The sequence below is a fragment of the Pangasianodon hypophthalmus genome, chromosome 1 (genome assembly GCF_027358585.1).
Source record: "Pangasianodon hypophthalmus isolate fPanHyp1 chromosome 1, fPanHyp1.pri, whole genome shotgun sequence".
NCBI classification, from domain to species: domain Eukaryota; kingdom Metazoa; phylum Chordata; class Actinopteri; order Siluriformes; family Pangasiidae; genus Pangasianodon; species Pangasianodon hypophthalmus.
Genome location: NC_069710.1, coordinates 7,583,657 through 7,605,295, shown reverse-complemented (window position 1 = coordinate 7,605,295; position 21,639 = coordinate 7,583,657). Strand labels below are relative to the sequence as shown.

The 21,639-nt window shown below is 39.1% G+C and overlaps 1 protein-coding gene across 3 annotated transcripts in view; it reads right to left on the bottom strand.

Annotated features, from left to right (window-relative positions):
• Positions 1 to 440: 440 nt before the first annotated feature.
• Positions 441 to 21,639, bottom strand: part of stk17a (serine/threonine kinase 17a) — a 29,042-nt gene continuing 7,843 nt past the window's right edge. For 2 of the 3 annotated variants that reach the window (XM_026914454.3, XM_053237013.1), the window contains exons 2-7: positions 11,699 to 11,911; positions 4,314 to 4,458; positions 3,331 to 3,457; positions 3,187 to 3,235; positions 2,763 to 2,942; positions 441 to 1,440 (exon numbers count right to left, since the gene is read on the bottom strand). In XM_026914454.3, the coding sequence (XP_026770255.2) occupies positions 1,110 to 1,440; positions 2,763 to 2,942; positions 3,187 to 3,235; positions 3,331 to 3,457; positions 4,314 to 4,458; positions 11,699 to 11,911 (1,045 nt within the window). In that variant the 3' untranslated portion in view covers positions 441 to 1,109. Of the gene's footprint in view, positions 1,441 to 2,762; positions 2,943 to 3,186; positions 3,236 to 3,330; positions 3,458 to 4,313; positions 4,459 to 11,698; positions 11,912 to 20,994; positions 21,072 to 21,639 lie in introns of all 3 variants that reach the window. The other variant, XM_026914456.3, reaches the window with a different exon arrangement.

The following is a 21,639-nucleotide window of genomic DNA, read 5'->3' as shown; positions in this document are numbered from 1 at the left end:
AGTAGTGTCCTAATATGTGGGGAAACAATCTTTAAATTAAAAAATGAGAAAAATTAGATATTTACCAGAGAAATTCTCACATTTTGATTAGATTAGTCAACACCGCCATCTCTTGGCTATTGAGCAAAATGCAACCCTATTACTATTACTATTAATAATAATAATAATAATAATAATAATAATAATAATAATATCATCATCATCATCAAGAACAACGACAATAACAATAATAATATGCAGTTTTTCTCACATTGCCAGCACTTAGGAAATGCAAAAAAGACAGCTTCAGAAGCAAATAGAGAAAAGTGCATCAGTCTAGCAAGGAAGTGTAAATGTCCTGATTTTCACGCAGCCCTTTTTCCCTGTCTCACTGTGCACTCATTCACACTCACAACAGCACCATCACTGTGTCCCAAATTAGCACACAAATAGACAAGAACTTCTTCAAAGAGGAAATTTATTTACAATATCAGGACAATCACTGTCAAACGTGTTGTCGTTCAAAAGATATACTCTTTACACTGACCAATTCACAACAAACGGACATTTAAAAAGGCAGTAATATACATTGTGTCATGTGGGAATTTGTACAGCCTGACAAGAACAAGAACAAGAACCTGTCAGGAACTGAACACACAACATAAAAAGTATAGACATAACTCTTAAAATTAGTTAAATTTACATAATTCCACCAGCCCTGCTCTCCCCCTGCACAAACAACATACACATTTACCAAAACGGCAAAGAAAATGTAATGAAATAGATAAAGGAAACGGAAGCAAGGAAAACAAGGAATAGGACATGTATATAAGAGAGATGTGATGGCCTACATTGTCACAGATCAATAAACATGGCACAGGCAGGGGGAAACACCACACAAAAGAGAGGAACTAAGCACCATACACAAAGGCTTAGTCTTTTATAATATAATCCATAAAAATAAAACAGCAAAAAACCTAGGAAAAGTAACATAAAAAAAATAAAAACAAAAATATTTAACAAAGTGGGTTAAAAGTTGAGAAGAAGACAAAAAAAACAAAACAAAACAAAAGACTTGTCAGAAGTGCAGCGTTAGTTGGAGCTTAGTGGCTGGCTGGCCATCGTGGGGTTTAGTAGATGAATTCTCCCGGCACCTCCTGCAGGCCTGGGAAGGGCTCTTCAAATTTGAAGCGCTTTGAGATGGCCTTCTGCTCCGGGGTCAGGCTCTCCTTGTCTGAGGACTGCCTGCACTGCCCTAGAGTGTAGGCTGCCATGACGATGAGCTCCTCCGTCAGTCTGCTTTCCTCCGCGACATCCTCGTCACTGCACTGAGTAGAGACAGCTGTGCTGACTGGTTCAGGGATGGAGGAGGCTGTGTTCTTCCCCTTCTCCTCTGCAGACTCTGGCTCCTGTGTTTGTAGCCACTGGTGTTTCAGGCACTGCTCTGCAGTGGCACGATCCCTGTTCAAACAAGATGGATTCTGTTTTTAACATGTGCTCAAATACACTGGTCATACAAAACTAGAAAGTCAGACCTCTATCACTGTAACAGCACAAACATAAAGACACATAATGAGATGGGTTTTATTTATACTTGCCAGGTGGACAAGTAGGTTCATTAGGATGCTGATAAAGTCAACACCAGCATTTATTTCTCCCATTTACCAGTCAGAGAAAGAACATGTTTAACTAACTTCTGCAAAGCTTTTATACACTTTTAATTGGAGAACCTGCTCATTCATGCAGTTATCCAATCAGCCAATCATCTAGTGGTGGCATAGTGCATATAATTATGCAGATACAGGTCACAAACTTCAGTTAATGTTCACATCCAACATCAGAACTGGGGAAAAATGTCTTCTCAGGGACTTTGAGTGTGGCACGGTTATTGGTGCCAGATGGGCTGATTTGTGTATTTCAGAAACTGCTGATTGGGATTTTCACACAAAACAGTCTCTAGCTAAAAAACATACACTCTACACAAAAGGTGAGAAAAATAAAAAACATCCAGTGAGCAGCAGTTCTCCAGGCAGAAGCACCTTGTTTATGAGAGAGATCAGAGGAGAATGACTAGTCTAGTTCCAACTGACAGGAAGGCTATAATAACTCAAATAATCACTCTTCACATCTGTGGTGAGCTGAAAGGAATCTCAGTATGCACAACAAAATGAACCTTGAGGTGGATGGGCTACAACAGCAGAAGCCCACATCAGGTTCCTCTCCTGTCAGCCAAGAACAGGAATCTGAGGCTACAATGGGCACACTGCTAAACTCCACACATCAACCCAGGATACATTCTGGCCATCAGTAGATCACATGAACTTTTAACAGTTGAGTCATATAGTATGTGAACAAAAACAAAGTCATGGCCAAATTTAAATAACATTTTAAATATGTGATGCAAGAAGATAAAAACCACAGCTCAGAGCCAAAATTTTAGGCAAAGACTTGCTACATCAGAAGAGGATAAGGAGAAGAGCTATATGAGAAGAGGATAAGGACTATGGCTATACAGAGATATGGCTATACTTCCTCTCCTCAGTAATTTGAATGACAATTTGTGTTATGACTATTTGTTACCATTTTTAGCCTAATTAATTAGGTTAATTCTTGGCAACAAAAATATGGGACTGTGTAAGAACATTGGAGCTTGTGGGGTGGGCTAGCTAATGAATTTATGATTAATGCACCTCTGATACTAAGACGTTAAAGTCCTCTAATTCAACTCCAACAGCTGTGCTAATATTAGATCGTAGTATTCTGAGATTTGTCGCTGTGCATACTCAGGCTCCTTGATGAGCAAGGACTTGATGAAGTGGATGGCCGCCTTGTCCAGCCATTCCAGTTCCTCCTCTGTGTAGCTGACGTTAATCTGGGAGATGTTGAGAAAGGTCTCCTGCTTATCGGCTCCCAGGAATGGAGACGTACCAGTCAGCATCACATAGGCAAGTACACCGATACTCCTACCAGAAAAAATAGACGAAAATGAAACTAGCATAACATTTTATGATAATGGCTTTCAAGAGGCTGAACTTGCAGGGCTGCTTATGAGTCCTGGCCACAGTCATTACACTCATACTGAGAAGGTCAGCATTACGCCATGCTGTACTTTATCTAGTGCACTAAATAGCCTTATTGGCCTCATTTAAGCATCATTAGTGAATTACATATCCAAGTACTTTATACCTTTATAGAAAGACTACTCACCACATATCAGTGGCTGTGCTAATGGGCTCATAATTAAGAACCTCTGGGGCTAGAAAGGAGGAAAAAAAAATTAGGAGTAAAAAGACTAAAATCGTGGATATTGAATATTCAAAACTGAGTGTTACAAGCCACAGCATGTCTTACCAACATATTCAGGTGTGCCCATGATCTCTCGGATTTCCTGATTACTGCTCACCATCCTGGAGAGGCCGAAGTCCACGATCTTGATGTCCCCAAGAGGATTGTCACTGGTCAGGAGAATATTCTGTGGCTATAGAGGTTTAAAAAAAAACTCGTTAAATAGGCCACAGCTCCTTGGCCTGTTTAAGTAGTAACATATCAGACTGAACACTTACAAATGGCACTACATGTATGTGACAAATTACTATAGAACAGCCACAACCACTGGTAAAACGGAAAATGTCTGTTCTAAAATTTTGCTCCTAATTTGCATCTGCGGTGTAGTGCAGTTCTCACTCAGTGCATTTAGGAAATTTCAAATTGCACTTCAGTTTGGCAGCTGACCCTCGACCATGCAGAGCAGGCTACAACCTCTGAGTGTAATAACCGACCAGTGTTGGCACCTCATTGTTCAAAGTTTATTTCCATATTTTCAAAACTGTGAAGAATGTGATTGAAAACACAGCTACTAACATAATCCATAAAAATTGGTGTCACTAAAAAAAAAAATATCACATCTTGATAATGATCTGATTAGCTACTTAGGTGTGTTAAATGAGATAGATAAATGATAAACTAAAATGCTCCTTAAGACTTATATCTAACACTCTTGACTAAGACTTTTTACAAACTTAATCTTAAGTCTTAATGCTGCCTCCATTATCTGCAATTAAGTGTAAATGCTGATTAAATTTAAATATACAAACAATATACAATGCATTGCTCCTTTTAAAAAAAAATAATAATAAATCACTGACAACAGTTGACCACTAGGTGGACTCTAGCATCACATATTCCCCAGTTACATTTTAAAAGCCACTTTTGAAAGCCATGACCATAGCTGCAGAGCTTTTTTTGTACTATGCATCATAAGTGCACCACCACCCTGTAACACAAAGTCTATTTAAATTGATAGTGTTCACTTATTGACACGATGAACCCGTTACCTTCAGATCCAGATGAACCACGTTGTTCTTATGAAGAAAAGCTACGCCCTCCAGGATTTGCCTCATCAGCCGCTTCACATCTTCCTCCTTAAAGGCCTCGTCCCTCTCTGCCACACAGCGGTTGAAGATCTCTCCACCAGCAGCACTAAAAATGCAAACATAAAACATAATTCCCAACACTTGTTACATGCTAAACTTGAAATATTTATAGTTCTATAGATTTTCCTGGTTTGGCATGCAAGGACTTTAATGAGTGCAGGTCATATGGGTTCAGAGCTGTAGAGTGAGCAACAGACATCTTTTCTTTATGTGCTCCGTTAAATGTCACATTCCAGAAAAAAGGAGAGATGCGTTTATTGCCTCTGGACCACCTGGTAGCTCTTCCTCCAAAAGGTATGCAGGCTGCTCTGTGATAACCTTTTAACACCGACACTGAATTATTACCGTAAAAGTAGAAGATGGGAAGTCTTATACTCATCACCGATAGGTCAGATGTCTTTAAGTGTACTGGCCTAATTTAACCTCAGTGTAAATCACCACAAGTGCATGACTGTGCTGTAATGACTGGAACAGACACGCACAGTCACAACCATGTGCATGCACACACATACAGCAAGACATTACAGACACATTACTGTGCTGGCTAAACATAGCGTATGAAGACAACTTTTTTTCTTCTTTATTAATTGTTCTGGGGTCATTTCTTTTCCTTGCCAGTGTCCACTCATTTGTGTCTGAGGGGAAAAAAGGATAACATAAAATGTTATTAGTTCATTTTTAGCCATTTATTCAGACAGTCTCCTTTGTCTTCCTTTTTAGTCATTAATGCTGGTAGTAGTCTAGCCAGCATTAATGACTAAAAGGAAGGCAAAACCTTAGAAGAAGCCAGACAATCGCATGTACACTGAGATTCTCAGAGCAGACGGCATGTCAAATTCAATTACAGCATGGCCAAGAGAGAATGAGTGACCTTAAACACAAGGCTGGAGTCGATTGGGTCTCGCTATGGGCTATATATTGTTTTATGTTCATGTGTCCATGTGGCTGATGGTTAGGCTGAAAATGGATGAGCACAGATTACTACAGAGTTCAGATTAATGCACAAACATACTGCAGTGATACACACTAAGACTGTAAAACCTTTAATGATGAACTTTAAGAACCAATCCCATGAATATCAGGGGGATGTTCTTTTACCTTTTTAAGCATTTTGTTTTAGCTGCATGTACAGTATGTGTGTATGTAACTGCATGCACGTGTAGGATTTAGTGAGCACTTGGATAAGCTTGGATCAGTGTTTGCACGGTCTGTAATCCTATTCTGCAGTTTTCTCATAAACACTCACCAAACAGAGTAATTCTCCATAATGAATTACAATGATGATGATAAAACCACACAGAGCACAGAGAAAATTTTGTACTTGATTCTCCATATATGTTTTGGCAAACACAACCTAATCTTTAGTCTTTCATGCCAGATTTGCAAAAGGTCTCAGAATTCACTGAGTATGTATTTAATTCAGTGTTTGTTGCAGGACCTCCTGCTCCAAGCTCTAGTATGTGGATCTGCTTTCCAAAGCATCTTACCTTTTGTTATTATACCTAGACCACTTGGACCCGCAACGTACACCCTTTTAAACCACTATATAAGGGTATACCTAATAATCTGCTCTCTCTCGAGTGGTATGTGTGCTCCTACTGCCTTCGACTTCTACAGGGCATTTGGACCGGCTTGATTCATCCTGATGCCCCACTTCTGCTTCAAGCCTGTGCACTTGTGACTCTCCTTCTGCTGCTGTGGATGGTCCCACACGAAAACCCTAAACATTTGCACTTCCCAAAAATATATTATATTATATTTATATTTCCAATAAGCTAATTCTGAACATCCTTTCAACACACTTAATAGTGTGTGTCTTTATTCTTCTACACCTGTAGACTGTATTGATTTATAATCGCACTAGCCAGTGTCACCTAGAAGAGGATGGCTTCCTTCTGAGTCTGGTTCCTCTCATGATTTCTTCCTCATGTTGTCTCAGGGAGTTTTTTTCTTTGCCACTATCACCTCTGGCTTCCTCTTTAAGGATCTAAATCTACATTTTGACTTATGTAAATCTGCTTTGCAATAATGTATACTGTTAAAAGGGCTATAAAACCTAATGGAAATAAAACTGAATGGAATTGAATGGAAATCATCAAGTAGCATGCTCATTTTGATATTAGGTGATAAAATGTTAGTCAAGTCTTTTATATAAACTGGCACTTCTGGGTGAGTACAGGATCGGTTTGATTTTTAAAAGCCACTTACTAATACAGAAGAAATGAAAAAGCCCTTGATGTCCATAACAACATAGATGCTATAAGCCATCCAAGCTAGATAATTTTTGTCAGATGCTTTTCCTTAGTAGGGTACAAATGGAGATTTTTACACACCTGATACATAAACAGAGTATGCTATATATTATATGCTACAGATCACACTATTTGGGCATAAATGTATTTTTATATTACCAGCAAATAAGGCTATGCTTACTAATGTGCTTAAAATGACATAATCTAAAGCATCCTGTGATATGATAGAAATCAGACTTTAGTCAACATTAGTCAATGTTGCCTTAACTTTCAAATGAGCAACTCGGGTTTAGCAAACAGCAGGAACAGCACCTCCCTAACACTAATAAAATAGACTTGTAGGGAAAAGCAATTAGCACTTGACCAGCTGGAGATTGTGATGGATTTCAAAGCTGGCCAGGCCTTCTGGTTCTTCTGAAGATTTAAAAAATGCAAATGCTCCACTGTGAGGTTGCACTAATTACAGTCCAGAAATGCCCAGCCAGGCCGTTAGACTCTAAACACTAGACTAAAAGGAGAAGGGAAAAATGAAAATCTGGCCAAATCATAAGTAGGTCACGTTTTTGGCTGGGTAAGGGCATGTCCGGGCACCACAGTACTCAAACAGCATGGAGTTAGCTTTCACTAATCTAACCACACACACACACACACACACACACACACACACACACACACACACACACACACACACACAAATCCAGGCACTGACCCTGCAAGACGCCTTTCATTGCTCTTTTAAATATGAAAGCTGTTCTTGTACAATAAGTGTCTAACAGATTACAAAGAGGAGTGAGCTTTACCAGCGGATCTATTTCTAGATCCCGCTGCTTACTGTCAAATGAGTACAGCATGTTGAGCCTGTCTGAGTAATTAATTGCAATTAAGCCTACATCAAAGGATTCCTTGATGCTGGCCGCAGAAAAATAGCAGCAAAGTTTTACAATCTGTAACCCAGTTGGAAAATGCAGAGAAGATTACAAGGAACTGGTCTTCTTAAAGTCCACCACTAAACCATTTATGTGTATTAAGAATTGCATGACTTACAAATTCAGAACTGACCACTTCCGTAAATATCCTCAAAATTAAATAGAGGTTTTAATTACGATTGTGCATGGCAGCAGTTACAAATGTTCAAAACCAAGTGTTTCCCCAGCACCTGGAGTTAAGATACACAGCTCTATGGAATATAAGGAATATAACACGACTTGCTGTTATAGAAAAATAATCAGTGACAGGGTGGTCTGACACAGAGTTACTGTTACCACCCCAAAGTTGATTACTTTTCTATAACATCATGTCCCGAAGTGTTTTATGCTTCTTATACCACAATTTCATCCATACCCATTTAATGTTGTGGAACATCCATGAAAGCAGTTAGTAACTGTTCACTCATGTTAAACAGTAGCTTTAAAAAGTTGTTTGCTCATCTGGCCTTTTTATCTCTCTTGAAATTAACACAAAAAATGCAGCTTGTTGGGTTACAAAGAAACCACAAAGCTCTCCATCATGAAGCTTAGTTCATGTGACTTAGTTACAGCTTTACCTCTCAGTGTTACAATGCACTGACACTGGAGACTCCTTCAAAAATCTCCTCACTGAAAACTTCATATAAATCAAGTAGACAAGTTTTTTTTTTTTTTTAAATCTGTTTATGGGTAGCATCTACCATACAAGTTTCTGTGCTAGTTGTTATTCTCGAATCGATAGTGTATTGGAACAAGCATTAATATAAACCTTGTGACTGACACTACTGTCAGATCTGCTGTTATAGAAAATTAAACATTAAGGATAATGGCCACTGTGTCCATTAAGATAATCATCATATCTCACAGCAACCAGCATAAACACTGCAGAGGACCATGTCCTGACAGTCGGGTCGTCTGAGCAGGAGCAAGACAAGTGCAGCTGCTAAACCTTACAGTTTCTGGGCGTGACTCATGTTTGGGTATTCCCCATCGGTGAAACTCCTTCAATATACGCCCACCGCATTCTTCTAGGCAAGGCCTTCAGGCTCACATATCACCTGTGGGCTGCTGCAGCTGCTCTGCTTTCTCACTCTGGGGGAGAAAACAGCTGAAAGAAGATGCACAGACACAGCAAATGCATGTTTAATACAGTCCCTCTGTTGCCACTGAGTGGGAGGCTTTAGATTACATTATGTGCATGTGACAGTATTAAGTGTAATGCAGAAGCGGCAGTTGCTGAAAGATGCACTGTCATGTCGCATTGTTTTGCTGTTTAGATTTCTGCTCAATCAGGCCAGATCCTACATTGTTTCCCTTTTTGGAAACTCTGCAGTGCACAAAACATAACTAATACACATCTACTACATCCTCAGTTGTCTTTTATTATGAAGATAGACACTTTTGCACATGCATGGAAGCTGTTAACAATCATTACACATGGGAGCTGCAATATACAGTGCAAGATCCGTCCACGGTCCAGGCCATCACGTGCCGCTGCACAACATACTACATTATGAGCCCTCAGCTGGAGGCCACAGTGCAATGAGGGCATGTTACTGAGCCGAGGCTGATGAAGTCCCCCTCAAAAAAAAACACCATTAACCATGAATAGGCTTCTATCATTGTGGACTGACCCCAACCAAAGCCAAAGTCCCCTTCCCTCCCCCACATCGCCCCAGTGCCCCAAAATAGACCCATAAGTGGGGGGAACGGGATGAATGAAAAGGGTCTAACAACTAACTTTTTATTAGGTTTGCTCTCATTTAACATGATGGATTTTCACAAAAGCGCAATGCATTACGGCCCATTTCCTGCACCCCCCAAAAAAGACCTTTAATGAACTTCTGTTGATTTTTCAGGCATTTAGGATGAACTAAATTACTTTTTAACTAATCTGACTTGGCTGATGTTCATCAAAAACTGGTGTGCCCTCATACATGCAACTACACAATACATACATACACAAATATGTAAACCTGGATGTTGTATGCTCTTAAGGTTTAAGAGTTGCAGAAGGTGCCAAGTGATGGCTAAGCGCCAGAGACCGAGAGGAAACTTCTACTCTAAGCTTATTATAAGTGAAATCTGTGTTTCTGTTTCATTTGCACACAAACACACACTAAAACCTTCTCTCAAACTCACATTTCTCTCTCAGGGCTTTGGAACCTTTTTTTTTTTTTAAGACTGTTTTAGGTAACTTGGAACACAATAATACCTGGAAATATTCTAATCATTCCAGAGTTGAAATATGATATGGCTGATCAACTGGAAAGCCCAAATTCCAATTCAGTGAGCAGCTTTCATCACCAGCTGCTGTTGGGACATGGGTGTGAGAGTGGTCAGATGATGGACTTGAACTAAAAGGGAACTGACTGCATGCCATTTACTGGTGGGAGAAAGGAAATGAGACTGACCTTGCACTGAGAGAGAGGTGGTGAAAGAGGAGAAGTCATGCTGCTCTATGAATGAGGCTTGCAGATGACTCTGAACAGATGTACAACAACTTTTATTACCTATATTTATAGGTAATGTGAATGAATATGACCATTTCTGCCATACTGGTTATCAGATTCTTGTTAGCAATCTTTTATTTAGGAGAACCCTTCTTTGGCCAGTGGAGATAAGACAAGTCAAGCTTCACGTTTGGCAATGATGCGATAAAAACAGAGTGACTGTAGGTCTCTTAAATCCAGTCAAACAAAATGAAAATGAAGAGCCAATTAAATGGTGCTCAGAATCACAGTCTGGAGTGATTTATATCTGGAATATCTGAAACAATAAGCTATTTTTGCACTGTGGTAATAAGGGCCTGTGGCACGCTACTACTTGACTCTTCAAACTGTTTTCTCTGGGTAAAATTATTAGCCTCTTTTTTTGTTTCAACCATAAAGGTATAGCAAACACAATGCGTACATACAGCTTGCGTACTCAAATTAAGTAAGTATTATGATTATACTGAATGCATATACCAAGCTCCCCCTACTAACTTCTAACCTGCACACTTCATTTCCTTCACCACAATCTCTCATGTGTTCACGTCTTCTCATTAAGCAGAGGACTCATGATTGAGATACAATGATTTTAGAAAAGTCTATGCATTGCAGATTCAACAAACTGTAGTGACCGCTCTCTCTCTCTCTCTGTATATGGACATGTGTGTTTGTGTGTGTGTGTACAGAGGGCCAGTGCAATCACATTGGGCACTGGGAAACAGGTCACCCAGCATTGACGAAGCTGTAGGGCAAACACGTGCGGGCTCACTCATCTTAATCATCTTTACACACTATGCAATCTGCTAGTTCCCAGGTAGCCACTTATAAAAGCAAATAGCAAATGATACTTCTTTATTAATATGGCAAACATTTGTTTGTTACCATTTTTTAAAGATAAACCATATTTTGGTTTTAGTCACATGTTAATCATATTATTTACAGTTCCTGATAAATATGCATCCTGTTCTGAAGAGTTAAGTGACATATAGGACTGGGTGATATGACACTATTATATTGATATTGTGATACAGTAACATGGTACACTTTTCAAGTATCAGCATTATCACTTTATTTGTTACTCACTGCAAAAAAGACTGAATGGAGATTAAAAACTAATTTGTACCAATTATTTTAAATTTTATTCCTTTGCTTTTTGAAATACTTCAATATTTTTTAAAAAAAATCTCTGACCCCATAGTGACCATTATTGCCACTTTGTTATCTCAGCATGTTTCTATATTGTGATATACTATATATGGTGTATCGTGAGGGATGTCTTCAAGTACCATTCTGCCATATCTCCCACCCTCATTTATTATTGGGTATTTATCAGGCTTACTAAAAACATTATAATGCTGCAAAACTACGTAGTCTAATAGCTTGTGTGAGCACAATAAAACCCGAAAAGTATTGCCTTATATCCACTTATGTATCTGTGGCATTCGGCAAGTTATAGATGTTGAACTGCATTTTTGTCTTAGAACAAATGTATTAGATTAAATCTTAATTCACCACTGCTGATCAAGTACTGCTAAACAAATCATCAGGCTATGCCGTCTCTATATGTATATACTCACAACTCTAGAACAAGCACCATCTCGCTGGGCATCTCATAGACCGCATGCAGGTTGACCACTCGGTGGCAGGATGATGCCAGCTCCAGCACAGCAATCTCATGAATGATCTCTGCTCTGCAGTCCTGGCCCTTCCTCCTCTTCCTCATGAACTTGGCTGCATATTCTTGACCGGTGCTCTTCTCAACACACTTCTTCACCACTGCAAACTTCCCCCTGAGAGTGAGGAGGTGACAGAGAGATGAAGTGCATTTCGGTTAGTGAAGTGAGAGACACAGACCTCTCACCGCATATTCCGTATACAACACAGCAATGGACAAATGATAAATTCTGAATGAAAATAAGGCAGAAACTGTACACCAAAGAATGTAATGGATCACCAAACATACCACAATTTGAAACAAACTTTACTCCTCATGCTGATGCATTAAAGCGCAAAAAACAAACAAACAAACAAAAAAAACTTTAAGACCTGCTGGTAAGGATAGCTTTCCTTTGCATTATATTGGTTGTTGTAGGCTACACACAGACCCTTTATTCAGACTATTATTTCATGCCACTGAAAGAAGAGCTAGAGGGTGGTTAAAAGTGTATTAGGTGGGGGTGAGCAATTGTTTAAGGATGGCACACTTGTTATCCTCAAGGCTGAACGTGCCTTTGTCCTACTTGCATTTTTAAGGAATGAAAGCTGCCCAAGTCCTCCCTTTTTCCCCCCTCACAATCAAGTACCCACTTTGTGGTGGGTGACCCACTTTTGGATAGGATGTTCAAAAGGTGAGACTCTCTCCCTCACACACAGACAGTGGTTGTTGCCTGGGGGAACCTTTTATATATCAAGATGACATCCCCTGCTGAGATCTATTATGCCCTAAGCATCCTAATTAATAATTTGTTTCACCATAGTTATACCATCCATGATTAAGACTGTCTCAGTATCTGGGAGAAAAAGAAGTAATTTCTACGCTAAAAAAAACGGACCAACACAATGAGCCATTCATGATATAGTCAAAATTAAAACATCTCAGTGTGAGAAACCGACCTTTCCACTGCAATGCTGTTGATTTAACCTTGTGATAGGCTTGGTGTTTTGTTCAACAAAAAGACTTCCTCTGAACTGGAAGGTGACCTTGGAAGAAAGCTGTCACCAGACAAATCCCTACTTAAACAAGAGTGATTTACAATGCGGCAAGCCAGACTCAAATGCACTATGGCTGAATGATTCTGTGCATATTTGACCATGAACACACTACCTCATTCAATCTGGCACTTTCAAAGCATGATTAATGCTCATCTTCAGAGACAAGTGGGTTAGCGATATGATAGCTCTTCTTCTTTCAACCAGCTTTCAAATATGCCAGCAGTAGAAAGGGTTTGTATGGGTATGAGGACTGATCTGCAGGGTGCTTTTCTGCATTTCCTTCTCACAGTTGGATACTGTGTGAACTTGATGTTTCAGTCTCGTGTCTAACAAATAGCAGAAAGTGCCAATCCAGTCATCTGCATGCATTTGAAATCACAGAAATCATGTTGCAGGAACAACAAAGCTTGTATCCAGTTGTTGGATGGATAACAAGATATCTATTTTTCCTGTCTGTAAGTTTGCCAGTTATCTCCATTTGCCAAATGGTACAGTATATGTAGAAAAGACTCTTTTTGTTGTATATTAATTCCCCTATACTTTTAAAAATGAAAGTCAAGCCTCCATGACTTCATTAATTACAGCTTATCTCTATGTATACATGATTTCTGAAATGAGCCAATGATGTGTAACTGCAGTAATGTAGGATTCTCTTCCTGTAAAGTCTAACAAGCTTGTAGACAATTGCAAATGGAATTTGGACACTCCTCCAAGCAGAATAAATTCCCTTTATAGCTTTATTATTGTGCATATAGACTGCAACTCTTGCACGCAGCTCGTGATGAAGGTAGCAGACAAGGAAGAATCTTTGGCTTCATCTTGATGAGTGTGACTGTGTTGCTGAGTGTTGGGCATGTAACAGACTAGGTAGGTGCTATAATGGTATTATATTATAGACTATAAAGCAGCACATATTATAGTCGATAGGAAGCCATTTGTAATTTTGCCAATGCTGCCATGGTGACACTTTATATATATATATATATAAAAAAAAAAGATCAGGATACCAGGTTGAATAAAAATAAACCTGAAACATTTAAGATAGGAAGTATACTTTGTTTATTAAATTGGTGAACTTGGTTGAACTTTATTTTAAAGATCAAATATTTAATTACCTGTTTTCAAGTACTTGACTACTTAAATCACTAATATTCACTATATTGTAGTATAGCATGGTGCTGCATCTGCTTTTCTGGTGGTAATCCATCCCTTGCTCCCTCCTGCTCCCAGACAGAAATGGCTGCTGACAGCACTCATGAGAGAATCATGGACTTGGGAGTGGGCTTCAGGGCCCACAGGAAACATCCCCATTTTTCAGCCCCATTCTGTCTGCCTCACTTACAGATTTACTACATACAGCTGCCACTACCTTCCTCTTTGAAACTATGGAAGGTGGAAGGAAGAGAAATAAATGTCTGATAAATGTGATAAACTACATCACCATGCACTTTTGGAGAGTACTGTCGACATATCTGTGATATTGTTTTGCCATATTTCCCATCCCTCTTTCTAATTTGTTAATGGTTTCTCGTCTCTATTCTAAAGGTTCAAACTTTGGTTCCAACCATCCAGTATAACACCTGATTACACTATAAGAAGCGTTATTAGTTCATTATCAACTGAGAGTGGAGGCATTCAAATCTTTGTTTTGCAAAGTATAGCTGCAAGACTGAATACACCAGAGGTTATCACATTTTTAAATAATTTTTCAGGCTCATCTGTGTCTGTCTGTCTGTCTGTCTATGAACATTCCAGTCAAAGAACACATTTTATTAAATTCATTAATGTCATGAGATTCATGTTGACATTATCAGCCCTACTTGTTTTTGGGTTTAAAACCATTCAAGTGACCAGTCACAGAGGCTAATAACTATAAGAAATTAATCATAAAACTCGATTTTACTTATAATTGTGGGTCGTGATTCGAACAGTTTGCAGAACCCCTGGCTATGCTTCACTAAGTCCACTTTGACAACCATGGTAATACATGATAGATTTTACATCTTTAAGTCTACCTTTATCCCACCCCAACACACAATCTAAGCAGACCAGTACTAATCACCCTGATTGAGGCTAACTGACTCAGGAGCGATATCGCCTCTTCCGCTCATCTGAAAACCTAACAGGATTTTATTGACCTTGACTGCACAGTTACAGCGTGCCTTTACTCCTATAGAAGTGTGCTAATCTGACCCCTGCTGCTAAAGATTGGCTTCTTAAAAACAGGAATGCCAAGTCTGAATGTAATAAAGGAGCGTCTCTAATCCCCTTACATAAAACCAGCCACTCCAGAGGTTTGCAGCTAATCAGGCAAGGCATGGCCATTGCTACACAGATCTCGCTGCTCAACCATGAGGAGAAATTGGGCTTTGAGGTGAAATGTTTCATATGCCTTCTTTTTTCCTTAGCCTAGCCTTCATGACGCTGTGAACTGTACAAAAAAATGGACTGTTTAGGCAATTACAAGAGGATGATGTTTGAAAGAATGGACAAAAAAATCAGATGCCCAGGACAAGGACAAGCAGTTTTTGTGTTCGGACTAATAGTTTTTTTTATTCATAGTTGCCAGGCAGAGAAGTAGGTTTAACAACCAGAAAAGAAAAAAAAAATACTGACATTCTCCCCATTTTCGTTGAAGTTGTTGACTTTATTTTGCTCAGTATTTTCACAGACCTGCATGTTTCTGATTCTGAAAAAAATGTATGCTTCATTTATGCTTCTAATTTGGACTTTTCCCACCAATTCCCACCCACCAGCCAGTTCTCTCCCATCACAGGATAGCCACCAATCCGCTCCTTATTAGGTGGATTAATTATCATGACAATGAAGCATAATTTTTTTCAGAATCAGAAACATGCAGGTATGCGTAAATACTGAGCAAAATAAAGTCAACGACTTCATGACTTTTTGTCGAGGACACAAACAGAGTGTGTTACATTAAAACTTAGATAATGATAATTATATTTGTTTCCCTTAGTCTGTATTAATGCACTCAACTAGCTAACTCACCATACGTTATCACGATATGTTAGCCATCACATTTTAGCTTAGTCCATTAGATTAGATTAGATTGTCTAGGCTACAGATTCCAGCCAAAAATGTGACTGGGCAAGCACACTGGCACTTTTACCTGCATGGTGGACTAGCTAACAAATTCATGATTTGTTTACCCCTGGTTTGGATAAGTCTTAGATAAGTCTTATTATAGTGAGAGATTCAAAATACGCACTCTGTTTTCCCAGCCGTTTAAAGTCTTCACTCTTGCCGGGTAGACAGTCTGTGCCTACAATGTCTTTAAAAATGCTCACAGCATTTTTCTGGAGAAGTGTCAGCACATTTTCAAAGCCAGTGGCCTCACACAGACAACACCCTGAAAGAGATGATTTTCATGTGTGCAGCTGTAGGGTTGACAGAAGGGCCACAGTCTATATAGGTCTGCAATCCTAGTCAGGAAAGTTACTCCAAACCATCCCAAAGAAGTCTCTTAAAAAGACTCGCTTGGCCATCTTATAATTTTTGTTATATGATGCTTTTGGTGGGTTCAACCATGCCCATTTAACACAGCATTAAACATTAAAGAGTGGAACTATGCAATAGCCCAGGTCATTACCTTTACTGACTCTTAATGGACATCTTTTTGTACACAATACTGAATGTGGCATGCTTTGGCAGTCATGTATTGGATGACTAAAGATTGGATTTCTTTACATACCAGGAGCTTAAATACTTTGTCTTATTTATGACAGACCTCCACACAAAGACACATGACCTGCTAAGTAAGATAGAGGTCAAAGCAGATTTCCATCTTAATATAGAAATATACATAAAGAATGCAAAGGGTTTATTTTTGAAATGTATTGGTTCAAACAGATAGAGCTTAAACCTGTTGAAAAAGCATATCTGTAAACTCTACTACTGACAGACTTCCATCAACTAGCAGCAACGTGGACAGAAGGCTTCTGATGGCTTTCAAATTAACACAAGAGCACTGACTCCTACTCTTAAGTAAAGGGGATCAATAGACGACAGTAGGTCTAAAAGCAAGCTTTAAGGATGCTGACAGATGGACTCAGTAAGACTGGAGCTTGGCAAAGAGCCTTTGGCAGGGATATGTTAGAGACATGACGTCAGGGCGGTGACATTCTGACACTATCCAGCTGAAGTACATCTCATTCACACTTATTAGAGAAAATCCGTAACTATGTGTGTTACCTGTTGACAATGCAAAAACAGTCAAATGATATGGTATAGAATGTCTATTCAACTACACGGCTCTGTAGATCAACCTCAAAGGTCATCAGTGAAGATTTCGGTCTGCAAATCCTAACAGGATTATCATTAATTTACTGGTTTGAAAAAGATCTTCATGTAGTCATACAGCTTACTGATCCAGTTGGCCTGAGACCATCTGGATTTGGGAAAAATCTGGCCACCACTTGTTTGTTTTTTTTTTTCCATACATCAACATATGAAATACATCATTTTTCAAATCACTTCAGTTATAATAACAGACAAATCAGTTATAATAACAGATATAGAGTTAATGAAGGCACTGTTTCCTTTATTTCCTGCATAGTTAATTGTATGACACACAAACAAGTGCCAAAAACCCACTGGGTGTTGCCAGGTAACACATAACTACTCAACAATGGGTTACACCACCTGAGTCAGAAAAATGGCCTTAAGTTAGGGTTTGTTTTTTTTTTTAACTATAGTTTTTTCCCCAGCCTTGGGTGGGTCACAAGGAGCTGGTTGACTCATCTAAACCACTACTTGGACTGCATTTGATCTGGCAACCCCAAGCTTGTTGTAGGTAAGGCATTACAATAAATAAATAAAAATACATATTACCACCTAGACATTAATGACAACTAGTTCTTTTCAAATCACTATTTATTAAAAATAAACCTCTTTAATCACAATTTTGAGAAGTAATCTCTCAGAATGCTCAACAGTGAAGGCTCTTCGCATATGTGTGCATGTGTGTGTGTGTATGTGCTCCACCTGCTTTTTATAGTTTATTAGCAATGTAGCAGTAATGAATTCAGGTAATCAAAATTAAGGAACATTTCAAAGCAGAATTTCACTCCATCATAGCTGAGAGTTCTTGGGTAAACAGAAAATAAGTTTGCTTGTGTACATTTCACCGCCAAGCCTATCAGCGAAAGTGCTGCTGTTCACGCTGCATTAGTCACCTAGGCAGCTAGAAGCAGCTTAGGTAATAAGGTAACTACAGCCACTTTGACAGGAGTAAAAGAACCTTATCTCAAGAACAAAACCACAAAAGTATGACCGAAATCCCTTCTTGCGAGAGGGAAAAAGCTCCCGGACTGAAACCAGAGGCCTGTTTACTCTATGGCTATGACAAGAGGAATTAATGAACTCTGACATGTGACCTCAGCATAGAGAAAGAGGCGCCTATTCACACAGTCTCCAGGCACACAGGCAGACATTTTCTAAATACTTTGGGAAAGTGCATTACCTCATCTGTGTCATGGAGCAAAAGTTTTCAGATGTGCCTGTGTCCTTTCAGCATCTCTCTCGTTTCGATGCATGGCAATAATGCTGCAAAAAAACACAAAAAAAAAACAAAACAAAACAAAAAACAAAAAAAAAAAAAAACAGCAAGAACTGCTGTAAAGTAGTGGGGACAGACAAATCGCTTTTGAGATGAACTTCATTGGCATCTTTCCTTGTAAATTTGGTAAATGGTGTGCCTAAACTGCTGGCTTTGAATTATCCCAATCAGCCAGGATTTCAAATTGTATGTAGCTTTATATTTGTATTTGCCCAAAGGACAAGTTCAATAGCCAGATTTAAAAAAAACAAAAACCCTACTTATTGAAAAGTTTTCATTTGTTTTGTAGCTGTGTTTAACTGTAACAAGCTTCATGGTGGTTGAGATGCACCGCGATACTGTAACTATAGCATGCGTTCCCGAATCCCACCACCTGCTGCACCACACACATCAGCCTACACATGATCTGGGTGTCAGATGAACAATTTTTACTACATGGATTAGTTAGCATGCACTGGTAACAGAGGGTCTTTTCAGAAACAGGAACATGCAGGTTTGTGGAAACAATGACAAAACTGAGCAAAATAAAGCCCACTGAAAAGCTGTCATTTAACTCTCCTGCTAGCACAATACGTCACTTCACAGTTCATCATGTCAAGAGAAAATAAAGACGCTAACCTAGATCTTTCCTTAAGAGGGAATGAAGGAACACCACAGCTCACAGCTGAAATGTTTGTCAGTGATTTTGGTTTTTTTTTTTTTTTTTTAAAGCAAAGTCTCAAACACAGTGTGACACATTAAAAACTCTATCAGGAGAGACTATGGCTACACAGTTGCCCCCTCTTTTGGAGTTCGTATAGGCTGCTCATTCATTTTCTTATTCTGTATTAATACACTTACCTAGCCAACTAGCTTACCATACATTATTACATGACCTTATTTGCCACATTTTATTATGATCATTTAGGTTTCTGGGCAACTAAAACGTGGCACTGAGCAGGACACTGGAGCTCACACTTGCCTCCAAGCTAATGAATTTATCATTTGTCCACCACTGGGGAACTTTTCTTGCAAAGTAAACTTGCTCCTTTAAAACAAGCTCTAACAATATCCGTAGTTTAAAACAAGAACCTGTGGCAAAGTCATAATTGTTTTTAATTGGGATTGTGGTGTCTATTTGACAACTAGTCTAAAGGTCATCTGTCAACAGTCAAACTGAATAAACATTATGACTGCCTCCTCAAGTTTAGCATGGCATTCTCAGTGTGTAAACAATGGGCATCACAGGGAGTCTTTCTGACACTTGGTGAGATGGAAGCATGGCAGTCTTCCTCACCAAAGGGCCTCAATAACAAACTTAGCTTTCACATGGCCACCCTCCCCTTCTGTCCCCTCTCACCATTGCCATGGTGCTCCGCAGATGTTGCCATCGGAGCCTGAGACCCAAACAAAGTGAGAAGTGGAGCAATGATGTCATGGTATCCCGTCTCAGCTGTCAGGCCTGAGACAGCTCCTTTCTGTAAGAATAGGAGATGGGAAAGGAAGAGGGGGGCCTGTGGCGTAAGTGAAAGGGACCACACTGCACACATCCGACAGGCCCTTAAACCCCAACCAGAGACGGAACCGCACGCAGCGGCCTTGAGATTTACGAGGGAGGGTGAGACATTTTCAGCTGATGACATGCTACTTTAGCTGATGGCCAGACTAGGAGAAGTACAGGCTGTAAACAAAGCCCTCCCAAATACCTATGAGGTGTCTGACCTTAATTAAAGATGACAGATTTTGTTTTCTGAACAGCCACTGAGGGCTCAGATGATCTCTGGAATGCTCTGTGAAAACATGAGCAGTATTTAGCACACTTTAGCTAGGGAACTCGCTCATGTAAAAGCTTTATATAAAAACAGACTTCATTTTCTTCACTGGATGAGCTGTATACACAATGACTTTTGTTTGCATCCATTTTTGGAAGCTACAAAAAAATGCAGCTAGAAACAATTCTTAGGGAATTGACAATAGCTAATATTAACGTTAATGACATTTTTCTTTGATTATTTATGCCATTAGCAGGAGGTTATCAAAAATTTTTGCTTTGCTTAATACTGAAACATCGGTAAAGGCTAGTGTGTTAATTTGCATTTTGAAAAGTGTTACATAATGTGATACTTAAAGACACATTAGGTAACATTAGCACATGTTCAGTGATTATTACTGGCATACCTTTCAGCAGTAGCGTTGGCACTGCAAGCATGTACAAAATCCTGGTTAAAAAAAACTTTACTTCAAATAAATACTCTGTGTTAAATTGTAGTCACATAATGAGCAGGATAAAGTAGAGCTTCCGCTTAGCTTCAGGATTGGGATTTATTTTTTCTTTTCTTATAGTCTAATCAGCTCACATTAACAATTAGCACAGTAGTAGAGTATTACCAAATAAACAGTTGTAATCCGTGGTCCATTATGAAGCAATCGACACTATGCCTGACTGACAACGAAGGCACCACTCTTCACAGTGAGAATATTGTAGGGGTCAAAATTAACAACCATTTGGAACACAAAGGCTTTGTTTTTGAGACTGAGACTTTAAAAAAAAAGCAAGAATTGCAATTTAATAATGATTAAATGGACAAAGAAACACAGTTTGACCTGTTTGATTTAGGAGCTGCTGTGTGCGTGGTCCAGGCTCTCTTCCCTCCTCAAGCCAGGATAGGATCTACCGTGACCTAGTCCATTATAAAGCAGATACGGAAACTGAATGAACGGTTGAATGAATGTTTTTATGTAATCTGATTTTTGAAAATTTTTTTTATTTGGAGAAGCAAACAAATACAAATGCAAAAGCTATGGGCTTTTACCTTACACAGCACTAAACATGAAGAAAAAAGTGTCCAGTTTGGAACGACCAAATACAAATAGCTTTGAAACACCCTGCATAGGGCTCATAACTTTAGAATGGACAGCACTTATAGTCTTAACCAGAATCGGCTGTAATGAGTTCTCTAAAGACATCTGGATTATGTACTAACTGTGCAATTGTACAGAGCAAAGTATTGGCTGTTTGCATGGAGCATGTGCAAAGAAATAGCAGTAAATTGTTACTCTGGAAACAGCTGAATGGTGAACAACTGAAAATTGCTGTTTTTGCACAACACAATCCATGAAATGACAACAACGATAACAAACCATCAACTTGCTGTAAAGTGGGTGACAGCAGCTAAATAATGTTGATGACAGTATCAATTGTAATCAAGGTAAGACTTTTTCAACAAAGCAAACCCCCCCCCCAAAAAA